The sequence below is a fragment of the Stegostoma tigrinum genome, chromosome 30, assembly GCF_030684315.1.
Source record: "Stegostoma tigrinum isolate sSteTig4 chromosome 30, sSteTig4.hap1, whole genome shotgun sequence".
Taxonomy (NCBI): domain Eukaryota; kingdom Metazoa; phylum Chordata; class Chondrichthyes; order Orectolobiformes; family Stegostomatidae; genus Stegostoma; species Stegostoma tigrinum.
In genome coordinates this window covers 13,450,267-13,477,179 of record NC_081383.1, presented here as the reverse complement: position 1 = coordinate 13,477,179, position 26,913 = coordinate 13,450,267, and the positions used below count along the sequence as shown (strand labels likewise).

General features: G+C 42.4%; 1 protein-coding gene across 1 annotated transcript in view; it reads left to right on the top strand.

Annotated features, from left to right (window-relative positions):
- LOC125465749 (transducin-like enhancer protein 1) overlaps nt 1–26,913 on the top strand; it is a 177,065-nt gene that overhangs the window by 106,171 nt on the left and 43,981 nt on the right. The window contains 1 exon segment of the mRNA XM_048559527.2: nt 16,485–16,589. Within this exon segment, the coding sequence (XP_048415484.1) occupies nt 16,485–16,589 (105 nt within the window).

The window sequence follows — 26,913 nt, the reverse complement described above, 5'->3', positions numbered from 1 at the left end:
GATTTCAGAAGACCTGAGCTTGTAAAACATTCTGGATTACGGTAGGTATGGCCTTCCTTCTCCACGGATCATTAACAGAAATAAAACTCCCGTGAGAATGGGCATTGAGTATAAGAGCGGGGAAGTGGTGCCAAACCTATAGCTGTGGCCTGATCAGAGCTTTCAAGTGAATTATATCCGGCTTTAGTAAGCACACTCCTTGAGGATGTGAAGGTCCTCATGTGGGCGTCATGGAAACTTGCCAGAATGGTTTCCACGGTTGAGGGGCTTTGGTTACAAAGTTGGGCAAGAGAAACTGGGGTTGTTCTTTTTTGTTTTGCAGTGGAGATTGAGGAGTGATCTGATAGAGGTGTGCAAGGTAATGTAACCTTTTGGGTGTATTGGACGAGGAAATGCTGCTCCCGTTAGCTGATGGCATAAGGATTAAGGGCCACATACTTAAAGGTTTGGGAAGGAGTTGCAGGGGGATGTGAGGAAGAACTTTAATTATGCGGCAAGGGGTAAAAGCTTGGAACTCTGTGTCCACAAGGGTGGTGGAAGTGGATTTGCTGACTGATTCCAAAAGGAAAGTATATGGTCACTTGATTGAAATGAATTTGGAGGGAAGTAGGACTGATTTGGATTGCTCCACAGACAGCTGGCATAGACTTGATGGGCTGAATGTCAACCTGCAGTGCTGTAATTGACACACTGCAATTAAGGAGTGAGGTGGGCAAAAAGGCTGCAATGAAATACAAACCAGCTAAGTAAATGGGTAACAAAGTGTTGGATGGTATATGACATTGGGGAGTGGAGATAGGAATGTTTTTAAATTGATGTGATACTGTTACACCTTGTGGGGTAGTGAGATTTGGGTAGACTGATACAAAGAGCAGAAGGTTGGCACACAAGTACTATAAACAATTAGGAGGTCAAAGAGCATGTTGCCAATATTGCAAGAGCATTGGAGTGCAAGAATAAGGAAGTTGAGGCTTCAGAGAGGACACAGCTGAAGGATCGTACTCTGTTTTAGTCTCTATACTTCTGGAAGGATATACTTACGTTGGAGACATTACAATTAAGGTTTGCTGGGTTGGTTTCTGGGATCAAATGGTTTCTCTGTTGGAAAGTTGAGTAAATTGGGCTTTTACTCTGCAGTTTAGCAGAAGGAGAGATAATCTCATTGAAACATTTAAGGATCGACACTGGGAGATTGTTTCCTGTAGCTACAGGGTCAATGTCAGGATTATGGGATGATCATTTTGCACTAATGAGAAATGTTTCCACCCCTGCCCAAATGGCTGGGAACAATGCTTGGAAGTGCCTGTGCTGTAGGGCTGTTGGATGCTCCATCATTGAGTTTATTCAAGACTGAGATCCACGTTAGGATCTTTCAGGTCATTGAAGGAAAGAAAGGATGTGCAGAAAAGTGGGGCTATGATATTACTATTTTAAAATAAAAGCGCATGCAAGTATTGCAGTGTCCTGCAGAAACAAAGGTTCACATTTATATTCTTAAAATGGGGGAAATATAAACGTTCTATGTAGCAGGATTATTCTTCACTTTTTTTTCTGTTCATGAAATCTTCAGCCTTTGTGATTCTTCATATTTTAAATGCATTTTTTTGAGGTCAACATTGGCCCTTCATTGGAACAGTGAAGATATGGTAGAAAATGGCTCCCTGTACTCACGGCATCTTCTTGAAGTTTCTGTGACCATTTGCACTCAAGGGAGAGGGGATAGCTGAAACGAGAGTCTCTTGGCATAGTTTGAGCATTGCATTCCCTTGCAAAACCACAACTGAGCAATATTCCCAGAACCGCTTCCATTATTTATGAAGAATCCTATGAGCAATGGGAATGGAATTCTCGTAGGCACCGAGCCACTGGAGAATCTAACCATAAAAGTAGCCAATGATACGTGGCCTTGTGAAGTGCCTTTTGCCCATGGCTTTAGATTTTTGTGGCAGCTGGTTTATGAAAACCATGAATCAGATGTCGAGCCTGTTTTTCTTCTGTGGTATCAGACTTTGCAGGATATCAAACAGTTAAATGGGAGAACCAAGATGTGGAATTAAATTGCATAGCTCTTTCAAAGAGGTAGCAAAGGCACGCTGGGTTGAATGGCCTCACACATTGTAAGATGTCATGATTATGGAGATTGTTAGCTTGGGCATTGGAATGCTGGGACTAAGTGGATTGGTCCATGGAAAGCTATTGTCATTTCAAAGGCTCACCCTCTGTTCTGTGCTGACTCAATGCCCCCGCCATTTCTGAGTATCTTATCAGATCCACACAGAGAAGGAGGCACTTTAGTCAAAAGAAAGCATTCCTTTCTGATGAAGCACTCCTTTAGGCCTATGATATTCTAGTTTGCAGTCAAATGGAGCTTGAATCAGCCAGTTCCGATTCACAGGCCAGAGCACCCCAAACAGCTGTGTACTCATGGGGTGTTGGAATATCATTGCTCCAGTCTCCCTTGTCATATTTAAAGCTGTTCCTGCATTCAGAAATATAACTTACAGTCTGAATCACAACTGTGCACAGCTGGGTGGGGTTTTGACAAACTGTGGTAGTGGACTGTAAAACTTGTGTTAACATTTTTTTTGAATTAGGTGTTAAATAGACACTGCATTTCCAAATTCAGGTAAATCTGAAAGATTTTATTGTACTATTCAACCAAGATCAGCACGATCTTTAGTGACCTGGCCATATGGCTGTCAACCATTTACCACAAATGGCAGATTACGCTGGTCATTCATCCCTGGCCTGTGTAGAACCTTGGGCACTCTTCTCTGAAATACAAACTTAATTCCAGTTTCAGACTGGGAGATAAACGGTTGATTTTTTTTCCCTTTGAAAATTGAATTTCATAAGCCTGGAATTTTCATGAAGCCCTTTTATGAGCCCTCTTCTGGGTTGACTTTGTGAGAATAAAGTTTTATTTTCCTGTGGCTAGTAGCTGGCAGAGGCTGTCACCGAATAGTGACTCCTTCCAATGGGAGTCATTATTTCTTTATCTCTGCCTCTGGCGGGACCGGTTGTCTGCTCATCAATTTGCTTCTGTATTATCTAGCTAATCTACATTTTAAAAATTCTTTTGTAACAATGTATAATCTCTTCATTTAGACTTGTGTTTAAAAAAAGAGGAACATGGCTTAAGTTTAATTTTTGAGTCATTCTCAGTGCTGAAAAACTTCTAAGGTTTGTTTGTTTGTGTATTTTTTTAATGAGGCTTTACACCCTTAAAGCGAAGAAATGGAGATAACATTTTTTTTAAAAAAGCACGTAGAGAAAAAAATCTGCTGTTGCCGAGCAACAAGGTTCCAGGATCATGGACAAAATAATCCAGTCTTTGTGTGGTGTGCCAAAGAGTGGAATCCAAAGTATTAAACTCTTGACTAAGATACCTCGTAATACAGCTAGAAGCAGAGTTTAGGGAACAATGTGTGTTTGCTCGGAGATTAAATAATAGTGAATTTAGTTTGCAGTTTGTTTAAGTGCCTCAGGAACGGACACCACGTGGAAAGAAGAAGCATCTACTAAGTGCACAGAAATTCAGTCGAAGGAAACCAGTTGCAGCTGTGCCAGCCTGAACCAGAGGCATTGCAGTGTGGATACTGGTGGCACAGTGGCTCAGTGGTTGGCATTGCTGCGCCTCAGTGCCACATACGTAGGTTCAATTCGAGCCTTGCGCAGCTGTCTGTGTGGAGTTTACATGTTCTCCCCGAGTCTGCGTGGCTTTCCGCCGGGTGCTCCAGTTTCCTCCCACAGTCCAAAAATGTGCAGGTTAAATGGATTGGCCATGCTAAATTGCCGTAGTATCCAGGGATGTGCAACCTGGGGGATGAGCCATGGGGTGGGGGGGCAGTGTAGGTGGGATGCTCTTTGAGCACATACAACCCCCTGATGGGCCTGATGGCCTCTTTCCACACTGTAGAGATTCTAACATTCACTGGGATTTACTTTGTAAGGATACTGATGGGGTAAAAGGGATAATATTCAGTTTGACTCCTTTTTTGGTATGTTGTAATAAAAACTTGCCAATCTTTTATCTATTCTAATGTAGTCTTGTCTAACAAACATTTTACACTCTCTAGAGCTCCATAAAGTTGGGTTCTATCACACCAGGTTTCATCAGATGGGGTCATTATCAATTTTGTATTTCCCTTCCATGAGCTTTTTAAATATTGCTATGTTTAGCTCATTTTACTTAAGAATTTAATTCTAGCATGAAGAAAATTATTAACAGGTGAGATAACAAGGTGTAGAGCTGGATAAACACAGCAGGCCAAGCAGCATCAGAGGAGCAGGAAGGCTGACGTTTCAGGCCTAGACCCTCCTTCAGAATTTTCTGAAGGAGGGTCTAGGCCTGAAACGTCAGCCGTCCTGTTCCTATGATGCTGCTTGGCCTGCTGTGTTTATCCACCTCTACACCTTGTTATCTCAGATTCTCCAGCATCTGCAGTTCCTACTGTCTGTGTTATTAACAGGTGTTGAGTTGAGTTAAAGCATTTTAATTTGCTAGAATGGTTTAGTGGGAGAATTTTTGTCAATATTTGAGTCAGCACATGAGTGGTGAGGAACTTTGCTTCCTATTCTGTCTCCACCCCTTGTGTTTCATCTTTGCTAGGTTTGCATTATATTTTAGTAAACATCATCCTCTATAATTAAAGATAATGTTCTAAAGAGCTCCAATTTTCTGATCTCCAGCAAAGTAAAATTGGGACCTAGAAACGTTCAGTACTGATAGACCATTCTGACCATCATGCTAGTGCTGGCTGTTTGAACGGGCTGTCTAGGTGGTTCCACCCTCTGCTTATTCCCCATCGACCGGCAATTTTGTTTCCCTTTGGAGTTTTTATTCCTATCTATTTTGAAAGTTGCTCTTGAATCTGCTTCCAGTGCCCTTTTGAAGCATTGCATCCACATCGTCATAACTTGCTGAGCAAAATGAACGTACGCACGTACACACGTGCACACTTCTTCTTCTTCTGTTTCCGGATCTGCACATTCCAAATTAGTTATTGGAAGGGAATATTCAGTACAAATTCCAACATGCACAATATCCGTCCCCACCTACCCTACTGCATTTATTCCCATTAATGCTCTACAGCTAGAAAGTGTGGCACGAAGAATTAATTCAGCATTCGACTGGGGATTGTCTTGGTGGGAGCCTTGGTGACCTGGGTTTGGTTGTTGCTCCCAGTAAATACAAGGACCAAGTACACCCCATTCCTCCCAATGCTGGAACTCTTCCACCTGATGAATGAATGTTCTGTCTAGAAAGGATACAAAAGCAGTGGGTGCAACAATGAAAACTGACTGAAAATTGGATTGATTTGCACCCCAGGAATTGGAATAATGTTGAAAATCATGCTCCACTCCCTGATGCCAAGTTGAGAATTATTGAACTTAGTGGTGTCTGCCTCCTCCTGTTTACTGAATTCCTCTGTCCTTGCAAATAGCATTAGAACCCTGGGCTGAAGGTAAAATGATCTCTTTGAATGTAATCAAAAGACTAGAGATCCATCATGTTTGACCTGACAATTGCTACAGCAGCCAAAACAGTCTTTGTTTGTCCACAGGGAATGTGTTGACAGAGATATAGTGTGTCTGTCATGCATGCTTGCCTTACTTATTAATAATTAGTTGCCTCAATGTACACAATGATCATGGAACCAGAAAAGGGGAAAATGAATTTTTTGCTGCTGATGTACCACCATTTAGCTTAATGTCCCCAAACCCTAATGTTGCGGAAAGAATTTAACCCTCTGCTGTCCATGCAGTCTATGCTGTTAACACTTTAACTTAAAGGAGATATTCTTTGTCTTAGCTGCTTGTAAAACTCTGGTAATGATGAACCCACTCGGTGTTTCTGTAGGGTATTAAACTGTCAGCACGATAAGAGTTAACACCATCTTAACACTTAGAACTGCCTTTGTCTATTCACTTGAGAGTTATTGCATGACTGAATCTCTCAGCCCTGGACAAAAGCATTCTACAATTATTACAAAAAAGCACATTTGAAAATCCTATTTAGTCCAACTCGCTTGTGCTTTTCTATTGAGCTCTAATTTTTTTTCTCTTTACTTTCAGTTTATTTTTGAAAATTAGCATTAATCAGTTCCCACCCCCTTTAGGCAATACATTCTGTAAATTATCCATATCTAGTCCATTGGTTTCTTAGTCAATTATGTTTAAATCTCATTATTGATCTGTGTTCCACCATACCTCCGTGTCAGCTCTATCAGAACTCTTTATACCTTTTGAACCATTGTTAAATATCCCCTTGAATGCTCTCTGCTCTATGGAGAACAATTCAACATCAGTAATCTTCTTGTCTAGCTACTTTTTCATGCGTGTCAGTACTTTGCCTGGTGTCCCGCTCCCTGCAGAAAAGAGGCATTGAAGACTGAGAAGTAGCTTGTCAGCAGAGACGAGATGTTGATGTAGGAAGGATGAGGGAGAGGTTGTTAATGACTGGAGGAGTGGCGACCAGTGATGGAGTCAGGAATGAGAAAGAGACTGATGTCTTCAGTCATTGCTTCCCAATCTTTTTCCCCACTGTGATCCCATCTTGGGAGTTGGAAAGTGCTGTGACCTGACACAGCAGGGCTCTGTTAGAGTGGGAGCATGCTGGCGAGAGCTCCGTGGCAATCGTTGCTGCTTCAGAGCTTGCGACCCCCCCCCCCCCCCCCCCCCGACTCTTAGGATGAATGAAAGACACATAGCTGGCAGAAGCAAGTAAAGAAGAGCAATACAACCACCATGAAGGGGTTTGAAGCAGAGGACCATGTTTTTAAAAAAAACCTCCTCATTTTTATTTTAAGATAAGATCAAGTTACAAAACATTGGCTGAAAACTCTATTGAAAGATCCAAGTATCTTAATTGAGATAATTGTGGTGTAGGTCTGGGCAAATTTTCAAATCAGGAAGACATCTGCTAAATGAATCTGTTTGTTGCTACCCTCCCACTATGACTAACTCAGTGTCACTGACACAATGTAAATGATGTAATGTTTGGACATTGCAAAACTTTCCCACTGTATAATATGTCTGTGTCAAATACATAGTGTATAATGTTCTAATGCTTTCTGGTGAGAAGATGTTACCGAGTTCTCTGCTGCTGTAAATATATTGTTACGTATTTGTCTAGTAACTTAAATTCTGTACACTTTGGAGTTGCCTGTGAATTTTAGAATCTTTTGTTGGTAACTTCGTTAAAAAAAAGATGGAATTCATTGTTCGTTGTGTCTCTTTTGTCTTTCTAGGGACTGATTTTTCCCTCGCTAGGCTACAATAGTTGTGTTGGCAAGCTATTTAACTGATCATCAGAGCAACATCTACTGCTAAATGTTTGCACACAGACCCCTAGTAGGTCTTGATGAATAGTGAATGGGAGTGGAATCAATTGTAATTCCACTCCCACTTGTTTAACTCAGACGAATTGTAGCTTTGCTTCATGGCCCTGGTGGAGGACAAGATTCAGCATTAGCATGGACTTATGGGGGGGGGGGGGGGGGGGGGGGGGGGGGGGGGGGCGGTGGGCGGTGGGGTGGCACTTGGGGAATAGGATTGAAGGTGAGGGAAAGAGAGGCTGGAATCACTTGATCTTTATAACTCTGTGATGGTGATTTTTGTCTCTAAATCACAGTGAACGATTGCACTCGTTCTAGGTGAACTACAGTAAATTGACTACTTGAATGGAGATTTCACAATCCGATTATCTATTTAACTGTTCCCATAAATTGTTTTTATTCAAATAAGCAAACTGCTGCTGATTAGTTTTCTCAGATTATGAATCTCCCACAATATTTCAGGATTTATAGTTGGGGAAGGATTTAATCTTTCAAGGCACAGTGTGTGAGGTGAAGTAATTGGCACTTGTAACTGACCTGTTAGGTCAGTTACCTCCTTTAGGTGAAAGGCCATGCAATTGCATTGACAGATTATTCTGGGTCCCATGTTACATGCAGCATAATATGCTGAACAGCTTGAAGTTTGAGATCTCACTGCAAGCTTTATCACTGAATGGATTCAGTAAATGTCCAACTGTAATCATGGTACAGCTTCATGATTGACTGCCAGCAAATGATTGGGTAATAGGCTTCTATAGAATTATAATTCCAGGAAAGGGCTTTTATGCACTTAATAGTTCAAACATGTCTTGAAGGACATTTTGACATCTCAGGCAGTGGTCTGCTGAGGGTTAAAACACCTACCTCTCTAAACATCAACAGCTTTCCCAGTTTTTTTCTCCTCCTCTAGGCCCGAGCTCATGCTGAGTAGAGTCAGCAGAGGCAGACAGCTCTGTGTGGTATCTCATCCAAGTGTCTGTGCCTTTCTGTGCCAGTCTAGGTGGTGAATGGCAGTAGGCTGTTTTTTCCTGCTGCGAGGAGCTTGAGCAGCATTGCAGCCTGAAACCCACGGATGTGCATTTTCCCTATGGGAATTGGGTCCCTCTTCCCAGGCCAGTCACTGAGGCCCGTTAGAACAACCTGAGATTAGGTTCATTAATTACAGAGCTAATTGGAGCCTTCCTCGCCTACAGTGGCCTTTATTTTGAGCAGCTCTTTAGATTTTAAACCAGGCCATTGACTGTGCTTTCAATGCGATTCTTCTCCACCTTCACATGTTTGGTGTATATGTTTAACCGTGTAATCAGTTTCCAAAGTGCTAAATTCGATACTTTATCAACTTACACTGCCTGTGACAGAATGTCCTTCTGCAACAGACTTTGGCTTTTTGATCTTGACTGGGCCCATGAAGACCTGTTTGTGTTAACCTGAGTCTTGCCAGAATTCTTGTTGAACCAACAGCTGCAGTTGGATCATTTTGGCAGATGTTTCATCATCTACATCATTCCTTGGCTGGAAAACATCAGTTTACTGGCTGGTAGTTTTGGAGGGAAGATTTTGGAACATGTCACTTTTTTTATAAGCAGGTTTAAGAGCTGCAATGTGTAAAATTGTTCCTCAACCCAATTCTATGAATATTCAAAAATCCAATGGATCAGTCTGAACATTCTTTGGAAAGGCATTTAATGCATTTCTGTATTTGATTGAAACAAGCTGTCATCTAGTATTACTGTGTTCCTCCCCAAGTCAGCAACACACACACTTACTTCTCAAATCACATTACTTACTGATGTTTTGGTATTGAGTGTTGTGATTTGAAAAGTGAGTGTTGAGGATTGGGGACGGAATTAAACAAATTAAACATGTATCAGATTTAATTTATCTCCAAGTGCTGCTACTTGTAACACTCAATGAGTTATTATTTTAAATTTAAAAATACTGTGCAGTTGTTCTGTTGAGTTGCTGACAATAGTTTTATTTTTGTAAGAGGGGCACTTACTTCTGTCTCCCTAACTCCTCTCCCATATTTCTGTGTGTGTCTGTGTGTGTGTTTGTTCGTTTCCTGGCCTAATTACGTTCGACGATGGTGACGAAATGCTCAAGAGTGACTAATTGAAGTCCCAGCGAAATGATCAAGGAACGGTGAAATCAGTTGAGGATTCAGTGCTTGTTTTAATCTGGGAATCTGAGAAACTTTCATCCCTTTGCATTGAACTCATGGGCAACAGCTTCACCGTGGTGAGGCCCATCCCTTCTCTTCTGTGCAGCTGAATCTGACCCCCCTGTATCGCTCCTACAGTGTTACAATTGGCAAATTTCTAACCTCTGAGTTCATTCTTCGGCTATCGTCACCTGCCCTCGAGAGGAGTGTTGGAAAGTAAATGGGGATTGGGCTTGGAGGGGAAGAGAGGAGCACAGAAGCGAAGGAATACTATAGAGGAGTCCACTTAGCGGTTTTACTCAAGATCCAAAATTAATCCAGCTTACCGTGCTTCCTCAACTCCCTCTGTACGAGGTGGCCATATTGTAATGGAACCCAGCTGAAAGTAGCAACAAAACCTTCTGTCAGGGAGCTGATGGTTTTGCCCTGCATACCAGCTTATATATACTGTTAAGTTCCATTAGGGCTTCTGGGCTTTTGATTGGTGCCCAATACCAATTAAAAAGGAATCAATTAGCCTTGCTCAATCCTTGCATGCTTTTACACTGCGTAATGCAGGATGATTGTACTTCTTAGTTCCCAAAGCTTAATTTTGATTTTTATTCATTTCTGTAGAAGACAGCATATTATTTCATTACAGGGCACTCTTAAATCTGCACACAGGAGCTGAAAAATGTCTTTCTGATTGTCATCTATCCATCCACCCTTTGCCCCTGTCCCCTTCTTACATCAATTTATGTTATAGCGCTCCAGGGGTTGTAATTTGAATGAGCTGCAGTGAGGTATAATGGGATTCAATAAACATATCAACGTTTTGATACATTATGCTGCTCCCGCTGTTTAATAGCTGGCTGAGTCATGCCAGTAAAGGAACCATTAACCATTTTCAGCTCGAAGCTGATGGTGGGAGTGCAAACGCGGAGCAGTGACTGGCTCTGAAATGATAAAAAGGCGCAGGAGCGTGATACCAGGGTCCCCTATGTTTTCGGATGGGGTGTGACGGGGAGGGCCAAGGCTCATGGTTTGAGGGGGTGGAGGGAGGTATAATACCCTGTTGCAGCCTGTCCTTGATATTTCTCTTGCTCTCTCTCTTTTTTCATCTGTTTCCTGTCCTGCAACTGACCTGATTCCTGCATGGGGTGGGGTGGGGGGCAATATCCTGCTCATTTTTAGTGTTGCCCCCCAGCAGTTGGAGGGGGTGGTGGGAGGCTGGTAATGTCAGTGATAGAATGGGCATGATAGCGGGGGAGAGGGTTGTGTGGCCGAGGCTGGAATTGGTGGGGAGTGGAGTGGAGGGTTCTTAGGCTGGCTCATTTAGCGGTGGGCCTGGCCTTAGGATTAGTGTGTTGCCAAGCAACCCATAATTGTAAAGAACAGTGCGCGTAGCAGCTTGGTGCTATGGTTCATGCATTAGGTAGTTCTGTTGTAGGCAGCTAATCCTTCAGGTATCTCCTCTGAGCTGTAGAATTCCTTCCCAAACCCCTCTGCCTCACTTTCCCCCTCTTTTTGAGGTTTCCCTTCTAAAGTCAACCAGGCTCATGGTAACTAGTTTCTAATGTGTTTCAGTATCATTTTCATTTCATAACACTTCTGCGATGGAAATATCCTTTTATTGCCACATGTACTCCAGTACAGGAGTACAGTGAGGCATTTTTTACAATGGCTGCTTTTAATGGTGCCGTCCAAGGTGCAGGTACCTAGGTACATCATGGGACATTTTATTACATTTAAAGATGCAATATAAATTTATTTTTCTGGGTTTTTAAAATTAAACCCAATCTTGCTGTTGCCTGGGGTTTTGTACCAATTTCCAGTTTCTTGTGCTGGTGTGGGTGGAATTTTGGAATTGATGCAGATACTCAAACATTTTGAATAAGACAGCAGTTGTTATGTTGGCTGACATAGTAACTGAGTTATGCAGAATTGGAAGTTCCAACAACTGCAGCAGTACTGTTACTCAAAAGTCTTCAAACTATCACTTCAGTGGCTGCAGTAAAATGTAAGCGTTCTGATACCTTCAATGATAGTTGGAATGTGCACTGTCTGGTTCCTGTTCCGGAATGAGAAGTCTACTCCAATAGCTTGGGGTTTTTTGTTTACGGCCCCTTTAACATAATGAAACATGCCAAGGTGCTTCACAAAAATGTCCTGGAGCGAAGGTTGAAATTACACCCCTTAACTTATTCGAAGAGAGAGGATTCTTAAAGTAAGAAGAGAGATGAGATTTAAAGAGGTAATTTTGGAAGTGCTCAAACAACTAAAGGCATGATGGCCAAATTGCTGGTTTGCTCAAGAGGGTGGAATTGGAATTTAAACAGATGCAGAAATCTTGGATGGAAAGATGCACTGGAGGAGGTGACTAAGATGGGTCACCATAAGGATGGATTTGAAGTGTGGATAAAATTTTTAGAATCAAAGCATATCTTGAACAAGGAAGCAGTGTAAGTTAGCAAGAAAAGAGCTAATGGTGAAACAGAGCTCTCTTCCACTCAGTGTCATGAGAGATGCCCACGTTGGCCCTTGGCTTTGCTCTGATCTCCTTTTGGGTAAATTTTTCCACCACAAATCTATCTTAAGACCCACCCACAATGCTCACTACAATGGAGTGTGTTAAGCAGTGAAAGATTAACCATTGGATCCTCACCCGAAGAAGCACATACTTGACTAACTAGTTGTAGTTTGTTCCATCCTAATGAAGATTGAGGTTCCATTTCCTTCAAATTGATTAACTATTTTATACTGTGTAAGAGATGTAGGTTAACCTGACACCTCTTTGGAGTTCCTTGTCAATTACCTGTAGCCGTTTGTTTAACAGACTGGAGCAACTATTACAGGTAGCTAGAAATGACTTTTGTCCCACGGATGTTCTTGTATATTTTGGTGGGCAGACTTGTACAAAGATGCCAGAGTTAACTCTTTCAGGCCAGCTGCCTTCTACAACAGTATGTGTGCAGAGTTGCAGAAGGCGGATTACCTTCCAGCAATAAATATGGTTTTGCTAATGGTTGGGCCAACCTCCCTTTGCTCATATTTGCTTTCTCAGTCATGCCAAGGGAAAACATTGTCTTCTACCACAACCAGCTGTGGTATTTTATTTTGTTTGTCATATTTCCATTGCCCTTACAATATTTTAAATTTCACAGTGGAGCCAGGTGGTTAGATGAGTTGGTCAGTGCTGCAGAATTTATTGGATACTTGGAAAGAAAGCTCCTGGATAATTCTTTCTCTAGGAAGATAAAGCCATGGAATTTTGCAACGAACAAAGAAGCCACTTTGCTAATCCTGACTCTTGCATTTCTTTTTTGTGCTTCAGACCGCTCTGTAATTAATGGAGTGTAAATTGGGGCCAGACCCGAATTTGTTGTCAGGTGGGATTGTTTAATGCCTATGCTTAATAACCTGCTGATAGACCTTTCCTGATGGTTAAGTGGTTAGAATTCGATGCTGTCACCGCTGCAGCTTGGGTTCGATTCCTGATCACGGAATGAGAGTTGTTTTTTTATTGGCCCTCCTGTGGTGCATTGGTAGAGAGGTCTGGATTCAAGTCCCACTTGCTGCAGGGATATTTCACAACATCTCAGAACAGGTTGATTAGAAAATAGGCTTTTTAAAGAAAAATTGCTAATAACCTGGGGGAAGCAGGCACCCGATGTGTGACACACATGCCGTGCATGTAAGCACACTTGCATATGCACAACCATGCACATTCTGAATTAAGTTTACCTAATCAGTGGGAGGATCGAGGGATATGGGGCAAAAGTCAGAAAGAGCTGCTAAGGAATGATCAGATCATCATAACCTCATTGCAGGTTTGATGGGCTGACTGGCCAGCCCACTTCTGCTTCAAAGTTGTAGCTTATGAACTAATAAAATAAGTGATGACCTTGTCTTTGAAACGTATCCTGTTGCACTTATTTTGCTAACATAAGATTACATAAATCAGTCCTTCAGTGAAATAAGCTAGTAGGCGTAGGCTGTCCATAGTGGTGTTAATGTCCCTTTCCTGTCCTCTCCACCAGCAGAGCCCCTCTGATTCATTCTCCTTCATCCCCTTCCCAGGCTTTCCTTTCAATGCATCAGTAATGCTCACCTCAGCCGTTCCTTGTGATAGTGAGTTCTGCTCTCTCTGGTAAAGACATGTTTGAATTTCTTGGAAACTCTCTTTATATTGATGAGTTTCATTTCTGCACCAGGCAAGGTGAGGAGATAAATGAGAGAACAAAAGGGCCTGATTTGATTTGAGAAGTTAGCATAGAATGTTCAGAGACTGTCCAGTTTGGTTAACTGTGCTGTTCCATCTTTGTAACAATGATCCACTTCAGGAAAGATGGTGTCGGAGTAAAGGAAAGAAATGTGTTTATATGAGCCCGGTGCTGTCAATGTTAGTACAGTACACCTTTTCAATGCTTGGCAGAGGGCCAGCCGGAAAGGTTAGACCAAAGGATCTGACAGATCGAGTTCCATTGAAGTCTTGCACAATACACCTGAAGCTAGTAACACAGCGCATTTGATTTTTCGTGAATTAAAGGATTTTGCTCTGTGGCCGTGGCCTAGTTTCTTGGCCTTCGAGCAACAACTGTGAGAGGCTGTCTCGAGACCTCACAGGAGGATAAAGTGATTTCTGAGCTCTGATTTTTAAACTGCTGAAAATCGATGCCCAATTGACTGGCAGAGTGCAGTGGCAGTGAATTAAGAGCCTGTGGGAGTCAGAGGAGTGGGATGGCAGAGTTTGCGGAGGGGGTGGTGGAGGGGGTTGGGGACCGTGACAGGGTTGGAAACAACACAATCTAACAGGCGGTTTAAGCCATCAGGATCAGTCTTGCACAGGCAGATGAAACAACGCCCTCCAGCCAAACCATAAAATATTTAACTCCCATTTCAGTCACTTCGCCAGACCTCGGCAGTAAAGCCATTGTGATAACACAGCTCCATGTGAGTCTGGCATTGATGTTGCTGCATGACTTAAGACATGTATTCACTCTGGATTTGTAGAGTTAACTACTTGCTGCCTGCCACAGGTGACTTGGCTGAAATGAATTGCGAATATTTTGGCTGTAAATGGGACCTGTGGCCACTCGGGGATCTCTGTGCTACAATTAGAGTTTCCTTTTCTGAGCAAAGTGGATGACAGCAGTCAGCTCAATGAACAGGCACCTCGTTCAATGGTTGTGCGTGCTGTTGAAAGGAAACTTGATTCTTGTACTTGGGAGCTGCTCTGTTTTTGAAATACAAGAAGTGCAACCCAGTAGGCTCCCAGCCACGTGCTGTGTTAGAGAAGGGTGACAATACGTTTGACCCATCTGTAATTCTGAAGTTTATTGTTAAGGGCTGCAGTTACCGATGGAAACACATTAGCAACCTACTCATTTTAAAGATGTTGAGGGTGCATAGAACTGCTTTGTAAAGGAGTGAGCTGGCAGTTTATAAAATTGATGCTATCTCCCGAGGTCGTGTATTCAGGGCCCATGGGTTTGGAGGATGACATCGGAGGAGCCTTGGTGACTTATTGCGTCGTGTAGATAGTACGCACTGCAGCTAGTCTGCGGTGGTGGTGGAGGGAGTGAATGTCCAAAGTCATGAAAGTACCAGTTGGTCAGGCTGTTTAGTCATGGATACAGTTGGTAGGGTGGCATCCTGGTTAGCACTGCTGCCTCAGCACCAGGGATCTGGTTTCAATTCTAGCCTTGAATGACTGTCTCTGTGGAGGGTGCACATTCTCCCCTTGGATTAAGAACCAAAACAACTGCAGATGCTGTAAATCGGGAACAAAAACAAAGTTGCTGGAAAAGCTCAGCAGGTCTGGCAGCATCTGTGGAGGCTAAAAAGGAGTTAACGTTTTGGGTCTGGTGACCCTCCCCTTGGATTAGATGGATTAGCCAGGGTAAAAACGAGGTTATGGGGATAGGGTAAGGGGTGAGGTCTGGTTGGGATGCTCTTCAGAGGTCCATGCAGAGTTGATGGGCTTGCATGGTCTCTTTCTGCACTGTAAGGATTCTGTGAGCTTCTCGAAAGTTGTTGGAATAGCACCTGCCCAGGTGAGTTAGAATATTCTGTAGCACTGCTGGCCTGGACTTTGTCAATGGTGGGCAGGCTTTGGTGCTGTGATGTTATAGAAGCTGCTGTTTCATTGATGTCATTTGGCAATCTGATTGGGCATGAAAAGTTCCAAAGCATTAATGAAAGAGAAACAGGAAATTTTCACTTGCCTGGCCCCCAGATACATTCGTCATGCAACCGGTTATGGAATTGATGGGCTGAATGGCTGACTTCTAAGTCCTGAAGATTCCATGACATTACAAACAATAGATGAACCAGTCAATTAGACAGGGTACACTTTGTGATTACTTTCTAGTGAGTCTTAGCAAGCAACTTTATGTGCTGTGTTTTGGGCTAGATCAGAAATCAGTCTCTATTGTGCTGCCTCTCATAGTCAAAACATGTAATGCTGAGTTATATTTTACTGACTGGTTATATTTGGGACTAGAAACCTAGCCTTGATGCCTGATTTTGTTTTAATCTGAAAACAAACCTTTTCAGGTATGCAAAGGCTGCTAGTATTTGTGGTAAAAGGGCTTAATGTCCTTAGGAATTGGGATATCCTTTTAAATGGTGATTGAGGAAGGAATTAGATGAAAAGATAGAGGGAAGAAACCTACAAATTTGCAGGAGCAAGTGTTTGGGGGTAGGGTCTAATTGACTGAACAAACTTTTTCGAAGAGATGAATTGGGCTTCAAGGGCCTTCTTTGATGAAAGTATTTGATTAGAAGGGGCAGCAAAATATTCACTTTCTGTTAGATACGTTCCACCAAGGTTTGAAACATCACCGAAATGTGCATTTTTCACTACCGGCCGTGGGTTGAGGTGTTGAAGAAAGATTTGACTTGAAACTCTGCTTGTGTGAACAGCAGCCGAAAATATGTGCCTGTTATTTTTAATTGCTCCCCTTCCAACACCCACCTCCCCTTCATTTTGTCTCGTGCAGAGCTCTGTACATTCATCCAATGGAGACAAACCAAGGAACTCCACTGAATACCCCAACCATCTGAAGAAGAAGAAGACAGAGGAACGCGATTCATTGAACGATTATGTAAGTCTGCCGTTTTCTATTTTGGGTCTTTCTCCAACATTACTGATTTCCCTCACCTCTCCTTTCTCTCTCCACCTCCCAAACTAGCTGAGGATTTAAAATTTTTTGGTCTTGCCTCATTCCGGAAATCACGTGGTTTTCTCTGGGATGCAGGGATGTGTCGTGTGTGTTATCATTCCCGTGGCTAACAATAAAACTCAAAGAACCAAATTTTTACCAATGGACTCCCAAAAAGGAGATCCAGGGACAAGATTTCATTCTTTACTTCTAACTTTTTGCTCTAGTTTGTATTGACTGTGGTTTGATTGTTCAATGTAACTGAATGTTTGTATTGACCACAATTTCAATGAAATACACCTCGTCATGGAGATGTACAGTGCAGAAACAGGCCCTTTTGGTTCAATTCGTCCATGCTGACCAGATATCCTAAATTAATCTAGTCCCATTTGTCAGCATTTTGCCCCATGTCCCTCTAAACCATACCTTTTCATGTACCCATCCAAGTGCCTTTTTAAACCTTGAAATTATACCAGCCTCCGCCACTCCCTCTGGCAGCGCATTCCATACATGCACCACCCTCTGCGTGAAAATGTTCCCCTCTTTGTTCTTTTAAATCTTTTCACTCTCATCCTAAGCCCATGCCCCCTTGGTTTTGATTTGCCCCACCCTGGGGGGAAAAAAACCCTTGTGTATTTACCCTATCCATGCCCCTTATGACTTAATAAACCTTTATAAGGTAACCCTTCAGCCTCTGACACTCCAGGCAGAATAGCCCCAGCCGATTCAGCCTCTCCCCGTAGCTCCAGCGCTCCAACCCTGGCAACATCCTTGTAAATCTTTTCTGAATCCTTTCAAGTTTCACAACATCTTTCCTGTAGCAGGGAAACCAGAATTGCACACAATACTCCAAAAAGTTAAATAGCAGATAGATCTCCCTGATTTACTGGCAGTCCACAAATTGCACTAATTTGAGGCACATTAGTCCTTCAGAATTTCTCAAATAGAATTCCAGTTCCTTCCCTTCAAGGATTTAACCGTGATTTCTCTGATCAAGAGCAGCACTCTTCCAACTCCAGTTCCATAGGCTCAATCTCTGTTAAAACGGTGAACTGCTGTAGGACCTTCTCAGCTCAGCTCATGATGGTTTTGCAGCTGGGAATCCACCAGAAACACCTTTTTTATATGAACCCTTGCCAGTAACCATGCACTGCGTGGCTGGTGTTGGCCAATCCACTCATTTTGAAATAACTGAAGTAACCTTTATTTTCCTTTTATATTAGTTTCTAGATTCAACCTTTGTATTTCTTCAGACTGCCTTGCTCTGCACCACTGGTTCATCCTAGTTTTGGTGGTTATGTCTTTTTGTCTGATTTTGAATAAGCATCTGTTTTTCACTAGAAACCTGAAGATTCAGTTTCCCAATTAGTTCAGGTTCGACCCCGAAAAATTTCAGGCTTTGAATCCACAAATTTCAACACAAATCTGATACACAAACTTTCGTGGAAGAGTGTTCCCAGTCCATCATTGTTCTTGTGATTACCACTAACCAATTCCACATGCACGCTCTTTCAGAAGATGCTTTAATGTCCTATTTAAGTCTATCAGGTCAGCTCACTGCCTCCTCCATCAGAAAAAGCATAACTAAGATGTAAAAGAACTGGGTTAAAAGACTATATAGACTCTCAAAGCTGCTCCATCATTGCATAGAGTTATGACTGAACTTCTATAGAAACCCTTGCCTGTACATTCCCCAGGTCCCTCGATCCCCTAAGGGATCAGTAATCTGCCTATCCAGGTACAGAATGTACTTGATGATGAAGAATCTATGAAAGTATACCTGCTGTCCTCACCACTCACTCCAAGATCATTGAGTTCTAAAGCAGTGTGCGTATGTGCTCCCTCTCCATGCATCTCCTCCCCCCCCCCCCCAACTTACTCTCCTCCATCACTCTTTTGCGCCCACTGCCCCTACTTCTCCACCTCCTTGCTCTCTGCTGTCTTTCCCCTCCTAGCTCTGTGCTTCCTGACCCCTTCCCCCACATCTCCTGCTTCCTCCCCTCCCTCCCCTGTACTGTGCTCCCTGCCTCCATTTCCCCCTCTCGCTTCTACTCCATGACCCCCTTGCATTCCTTGCCTCCCTACCCCCTCTCTTTAGTTCCCTGTCTAGGCGCTCTGTTCCCCTCCCCTCCCTCTTGCATTCCCTGCCCCTCCTTGTGCTCCCTGTTTCGGGCTCCCTCTCAATCTGTTGCATTGTTCTGCCCTTCGCCCTTCTCATCATATAAAACTAAGTAGATCAACGCCACTCAATAAAGTTCATGTAGTCAAAAGGATTATCCTGCTCTCATTATCGTAACTATGCTTTGTTTGATCCAGTGAGGTGCTCTTCTGCCCCCACCTCCCCCACCAAAAGAAAATCGAATCCAGTGGTCAATTTACATTCCATGCAAATGCAGTCAGAAGGATCTCAACCATTCCTTGCAGCTGAACAGCTTTAGTAGATAAACAAACATTGCATTAACATTTTTATTGTCACATTTTAATAAGGCGATAGATTACGATCAGCATGATTTATGAAATAGATCGGAAACCACTGTTGCTGTACAGTCTTTCTCTTTTCCTGCTGAACTGATTTGACGCAGGAACATGACTTGGTGATTGGATCAATTGAAAATGATTTCATTTGTGATATCAGGGAGCCCGTAAAGCACCAGGTTCTCTTGCTGCTCGACGGTGTACTTGACATGGTCTGTTCACTGCCTTGTTTTGAAACGTCTGGACAAAATAAGAACTTCCTCAAAGGACTTGGATGGATGTTTGATCGTGTGTGAAATTTGCTCCGCTCTGATTTGACATGGTCCCTTTTTTTTTTGCTGCCATTGACCTTTGCCCTTGTCTCTTTGACTTTCACTTCTCTTTTCTACGATGTGCTTGAACTCCGTCACTAGGAAGTAGCTGTTGTGCCTGTCTTCTCGTTGATCTTTTCTGGCCCTGTCTTCCTTTTCTGTCCAGCTGAATGGTCAAATTGTTTGAAATTTGTACTTTGTCCATTGTTTAGCCAATTCTTTATTTTGTTAAAGGGAGAGCTTTCTTCAAAGGAAACCATTTAATTTAAGACATGCACATTGCATTTTGAGCAGTCCCTTGATGTCCAACTTCCCTGCTATTGCTCAGTCTGGTGACCTCTGCGTAGAGTGTGTTTATTTATATGCCATCTATAATTAGAATATAGGCAACAGTAGCCTGGATGAGAGTGTGGGATGCAGTGTGGAATAGTGCCTAGAATCCTATACTTTCACAGCACTGGATCACTGAAGTGTTATAGCACAGAAGGAGGCTATTTGGCCCATCCTATCTGTACTAGCTCACCAGATGACCAGTGCAACTTAATACAATACTCCTGCGTTTTGCCCATACCCTTGCACATTGTTTCCAGTTACCTATTTACCCAATGCCCTCTTGAATGCCTTGATTGAACTGATTGTACGTGAAAGAGCTGTGTAAGTTAGTGCTCTTTCTAACCGATTTGCCAATTCCATTTCTGAATGAGTCTGAACTTTGAGAGTATGGGAGCAGAATGTCTCCTCAATATTGCTTCAGTTGTGTCGCAGAAAGGTGACTTCTTCACGTGTCTGCTTTTACAGACGACTCGAGTTTGGAGAAGGGAGCGTGAGAAACCTGCAACTGAGGTTAGAGTAAAAGTTTTAAAAAGTAAATAGTGTATTTACTTGCAGCGATCTAATTGCGCTGCTCATGAATACAAGCTCTGCTGTGTGGTTATCTGGCTGTAGATAAATAGTTCTGCACTGCCATCTTGTGAGTAAAGTGTGCTATAAACACCTCTGAGAAACACATCACAATGTCCTGAAATATGGCGCTCCTTTCTACTAGTGCTTTTCTGGTTCCATATCGAATCAGAGAATGGGTGCAGCACTGCAGGAGAGAATTCAGCCTGTTACATCTGTGCTAGCTGTCTGTAAGACCACCCTGACTCATCTTGTGCCCTCTCCTATTCCCCAAAACTGTCAAAGTTTTCTCTTATGATAATTATCAAATTCCTTTCTGAAAGATGCAATTGAATCTGCCTCTACCGTACCCTCTCTGGCAGTCTCTTTTCAGATCCTAATCGCTCACTATGTGGAAGGGATGAGCCTTTGATTTTATTGCCAATCCTCTTTAAATCAGCTTTGCCTGGTCCTTGACATTTTTTCTTGCTAAATGGACCAATCTTATCTACTGGTAACCCTACTATGTTCAGACACCTTCATGAATTTGAATATCTGTGTTAAATCTATCCTCCACCTTCTTTCCTCAGAAGAAAATGGCCCCAGCCTCTCCTATTCTATCCCATGTAACTGAAGCTCACTTCCTGGTACCACCTTTAGATTTCACTGAACTTTTACTAATACTTCACATCCTTCATAAAGTTTTGAGCCTGGAGTTGCGGGCAGTTCTCCAAATGAGGTTAAACTAATGTTTTATAAAGTTCTTCATAAGTTTTGTACACTACATAAACATTCTTCTGTGACATGTCGCTTTAGTGTTTCACCATGCGACGCAGAGTTTTTAGTTGCAAATTCTCTCTTTAATTTGATGCTGATGCAAGTTCAGACCTCCACTTGAATGCAGCTGGTTGACTGAATATCTGGTCAGCTTGCAGATAAGTGCGCTAGTATCCCTGTTTTAACAGATAGGCCATAGTAATTTTCCTTTTAAATACATTTTTGCTGATACCCAAGGGAGTTTGAGCCTTCTGAAAGTGAATATCTTTCCTGTGTTGTGTGTCATGTCCCCCAACCTCTGTCACTCTGTCCCTCTCTTCCTTTGACACTTGCTTATCTCTTTGACCAAACCTGTACTCTTGCCCTGATCTTTTGTTCTTTGTTGTCAAATTTTGGCTCTTATGAAGCATTTTGGCAAGATCTGTACAGAAATTGAGGGTGAAACACAGCAGGTCTGGCAGCATCTGTGGGGAGAAAACAAAACTTTTTAAAAACAGTCACTGGACTCAAAACATTAACTCTGCTTTCTCTCCACAGATGCTACCCGACCTGCTGAATTTTGCCACTAATTCCTGTTTTTGTTTTCGATCTCCAGCATTCTCAGTTCTTTGTTTCATTTTGGGCAGACTTGTAGTTTGCCTGATTTCCCGTTGACACTCTAAAATTTCAAGCAAGCACATGGAAGGCAACTATGTTCCAATCACATTTTCTACTTCTTTCCTCATCTTTTAAGTGTTTGCTTCATTCCTTTCCAGCTTTGATAGTCACTGACAGGTTGAATTTTGCTTTGAAAATAATCCCTTTCTCAAGAAGTCTTTTAGATTTTTTTGATCTGGTCTTTCCTGTTCATCAAATCCTCACCACTTTTAATATTGCTAATCCTGAGTTTGAACCCTAATTACTAATTGATTTGAGAGATTTTCATTTTCTTATCAATTATTACTGGCGCAAATCCGTCACACTCTTCGTACACATGTATCCCAATCTCCCCTTAACGTCGCTACTGCAGTAAGTCCAGCTGTGGATATTGCTTTCATCATAATTAAACTGCCTGATCTTTGTCACCATCCGTACATCTTCATTTGCAGAATACTTCACAGCAGCATTGAATTAAAATGGCACATCTGTTATTGGATTTTGTGTCTCCGTTTTTGGTATTCTCTTCTGTGCTATTCCATTCTCTTCTCACGTATTCTTTCAATATTCAAGCATGAATAGATTTTATTGCACATTTTGCAGTTCAACCACAATAATTAAGACCACTTTACTGACCTCTATCCTTTAAATTTAAAGAGAAAAATTACAGCATGGTTTTCTGTCCCTTGGCCCTCAAGAAATTATTCTTGAATGCAGCCCAGCCTGAAGTAGTACAACAGAGGGCACAGGAAATGAGTTCAAACATTCTGACCCGACATGCCAATGGAGCTAAAATGATAAAGAAAATCAAGTTGTCTACGATCTGGCTCAATATTGGCTGGATTGCTTGAAGATACATGTGTGTGGTTTTTTTTCTTTATTAATTCCACGGGATGTGGGAATCACCGGCCAGGCAGCATTTATTGCCCATCCCTAATTGACGAGAGGGCAGGTGAGAGTCAACCACATTGCTGTGGGTCTGGAGTCACATGTTGGCCAGACCAGGTAAGGATGGCAGTTTCCTTCCCTAAAGGAAGTTAGTGAACCAGAATGATTTTTTTCCAACAATCAGCAATGGATTTGTGGTCATCATCCGATTCTTAATTCCAGATATTTATTGAATTGAAATTCCACCATCTGCCGTGGCAGGATTCAAACCCATGTCCCCAGATCGTTGCCTGGGTCTCTGGATTCACAGTCCAGTGATTAATACCATGAGGCCATCACCTCTCCCATGCGTGAGGAAGGCTGGATTAGCACTGGTGCCACGGGGAGTGTTTTTCTGTGACTAGGACAAAGTCAAGTTGGGAACTGGAAAGAAAGATCTTTATCTTATATTGAGCTTTTTACAACCACTGGATATCCCAAAACTGTTTACAGCTGATGTGATATGTTAACAATTCGCCAAGGCTTTACCGACAGTGCCTCCTAAAGCAGTACCCTCTCCCACCTGGAGTGACAAAGGTAGCAAATACATGGGAGCAGCACTAACTACTTCCATGTTCCCTTCTGATCCATGTGCTCTGGTGAGTTTGCCTCCAGCAAGATGTTTAACTTGATGTAGCAATGATTGCTAGCTGCCCTAACATAAGAATCTGGGTATGGGTATTATTCAACAGACAGTTGTTACGATTAACTATTGTATGCAGACATTTTATTTCTCAGGCTCGTAAGTGTCTGGGCTAACAGCAGACCATGCTTCCTATAGTGTCGATGTTTAAATAAGTTGAGGTAACATGAAACATGAGGCCTTTACGCATTCAAGTCGTGTCATAGAGTCATAGAGATGTACAACATGGGAACGGACCGTTCAGTCCAACTTGTCCATGCCGACCTGATAGCCTAAATAAATCTAGTCCAATTTGGCCCATATTGCTCTGAACCCTTTTTATTCATATCCCCATCCAGATGGCTTTTAAATGTTGTCATTGTACCAGCCTCCTCCACATCCTCTGGCAGCTCATTCCATGCACAGACGACCCTCTGTGTGAAAAAGGGTACCCCCTAGGTCCCTTTTAAATCTTTCCCCTCTCACCTTAAAACTATGTCCTCTTGTTCTGGACTCCCCTCTCCTGGGGAAAAGACCTGGTCTGTTTACCCTGTCCATACCCCTCATGATTTTATAAATCTCTATAAGTTCACCCTTCAGACTTTGCTACAGGGAAAATAACCCCAGTCTATTTAGCGTCTCCCTATACTTCAAACAGTCCAACCCCAGCAACACCCTTGTAAATCTTTTCTGAACCCTTTCAAGTTTCACACCATCCTTCCTGTAAGCAGGGTGACCAAAACTGAGTACAGTATTCCAAATGTGGCTGAAACAATGTCCTGTACAGCCACAACATGACCTCCCAACTCCTATACGCAGTGCACTGACCCATAAAGGCAAGCATCCCAAACACATTCTTCATTATTCTGTCTACCAGTGACTCTACTTTCAAGGAACTGTGAACCTGCACTCCAGGGTCTCTTTGTTCAGCAACACTCCCCAGGACCTTATCATTACGTGCATAAGCCCTGCTCTGATTTACCATTGCAAAATGCAGCACGTCACGTTTATCTAAATTAGACTCCTTCTGTCACTCCTTGGCTCATTGGCCTACCTGATCAAGATCCTGTTGTACTCTGAGGTAACCTTCGCTGACCCCTACACCTCCAATTCATCTGCAAACTTACTAACCATACCTCAAGATCTCCATATCGAAAAGCAGTGGACCCAGCACTGATCCTTGTGGCACACAGCTGATCACAAGCATCCAGTCTCCTCCACCACCCTCTGCCTTCTACCTTCGAGCCAGTTCTGTATCCAAATGGCTTGTTCTCCCGGCATTCCGTGTGATCTGAGCTTGCTAACTAGTGTACCATTTGGAACCTTGTTGAATGCCTTACTGAGGTCCATGTAGATCGTGTCCACTTGCTCTGCTGCCATCAGTCCTTTTTCGTTACCTTTTCAAAAAAAACTGCCTTGATAAAATGATGTAAGCATGCCTTAGGGTGCAAGACTTGGAAACAATATTGCTTTTCCTTCAGTGTCATTGGGTCACAATCCAGGAACTCCCTTCTTGTACCCACAGCACGTGGACTGCAGCAGCCCAAGAAGGCAGCTCACCACCAGCAGCTTAAGATCAAATCGGAGTGGGCAATAAAAGGCAGTAACACACACATCCTGTGTTTTTTAAAGACAAAAGGTGTTAATACCAGGATGAAATAGTTTTATTTCATTGCTGACACAGTGCCCAAAAAGCTGGATGTTTAAGGTGAAGACTGCCAGCTGTTGTTAATTAGCTGTGCCCTGGTGTCTGTGTGCATGTAAAACAGTTAACATGGTGGAAAATCCTGTGGTAAGCTGGTGGCTGCGGCACGAAAGCAAGTTGGGATGGACAGAGAAGGGGCATTAGCATTACAGAAGTTGGCATTTTAAATGGATGTATATTAGCTGAACTGTCATCGTTAGCACGAGCCGGCCAAATAAATACAACTAATAGATTAGAAATCTTTTGATAGATTTCTATACTTTTCCCTTTTATTCTTATAATCATGCATTCCCTTTCACTTTTGGTACTGCAATATTGATTCCTTATTTTTTATCTAGCATTCAGTCCGTGTCTGTGGGTGCTTTTGAGCAGCTACATACTCTTTTTTTTCCAGTAGTTAAGAAGTCTCCTTTAATAGTTGGGATGTCCAAACTTAATTACCAAGTCTGTCTACTCTCGCATCCCTTTTCCTACCTGTCGTCATCTTATAAATGTTATTCCGTACATGATCACAAAACTATGCCTGACATAAGCATCTATTAAGTGACCAGACTTGCTGAGTGAAGACTGTACTCGGTGAGCTGCATTGACCCACAGGGACTGTCACAGCTCAACGTAGGCTTTGTCCTCCTTTGGTGTGATTTTTAAAACTTGTGCATTGAATGACCAAAATGACTTCCTAGAACCAGGGGATGCAATTTAAAAATAAGGGGCTTATCTTTTAGAACTGAGATGGGAGGCATTTTTTTTTTCCTTACTCTGAGGGTAATCAATCTTTAGAATTTTCCACCCTAGAGGGCGGTCAAAGGTGTGTTTCTGAGTATGTTTAAAGTTGAAGTTGATAAGTTTTTGATAATCAGTGTGAAGGGATACAGGGATTGCATGGGTAAAAGGTATTGAAGTTCCTGAGCAACTGTGATGTATTAAATGGTGGAATAGACTCAGTAGGATGAATGGCCTCCTGTCCTTGTGCTCCTTCCAGAGTACATTCTTCTTTTGATCAAATACAGAGGGAACGCACTACAGGGCTTCAATTAAAGTCTTTAATGTCCTACTTACCAACGTAAGATCTAGGAGCATGAGTAGGCATGATTCAGCACTTTGAGGCTGCTCTGGCATTTAATATAATCAATGTGCATATCACCTGGGCCTCATTCCACTTTCCTACCTGCTCCCGATGACCCTTTAACCTGTTACTAATTGAAAATTTGTTTATCTCCTCCTTTTAATTTATCCAGTGTCCCGGCATCTTCTACAATCTGTGGAAGTGAATTCCACAGGCTCACAGTCCTTTTGAAAGGAGGAATTGCCCCTCATTTCTGTTTTAAAGTTACTACACCTTCACCTAAAATTATGACCTCTTGTTCTAGATTGCCCCACGAGGAGAAACATCACCTCTCTGTCTACTTTGTCAATCCCCTTTAGCATCATATATATATAGTTCAATCTCTCATTCTTCCAAAGTCAAGCAATTATAGGCCAAAACTTCTCAATCTACCCTTATTAAACAAACCATTCATCTCTGGAATTAAACTTGTGAACCTTCTGTGAACTGCATTCTTCCTTGAGCAAGGAGACTAAAGCTGTACACAGTACTCTAGTTGAGGCCTTGCCAACATCTTGTACTGTTGCAGCAATACGTCCTTACTTTTAATGCTCCAGTCCTTTAGCAATAAATGCTAATAAAATTCCATTTGACTTCCCTATTACCTGCTGTACTTGCATATGAGTTTTCTGCAATTCATGCACAAGGACACCCAGATCCCTCTGCATTGAAGCATTTTGATGTTTATTTCCATTTAAAGAAGTTGTCTTTTGTTCTTTTTTGCCCAAACGGATAGCATCACACTCGTATTTGATTTTAAATGTAACCATTATACTATTTGTTCGTGATGACCAAGGTCAGTTGTTGATCTGTTTTGTATTGCACAATGT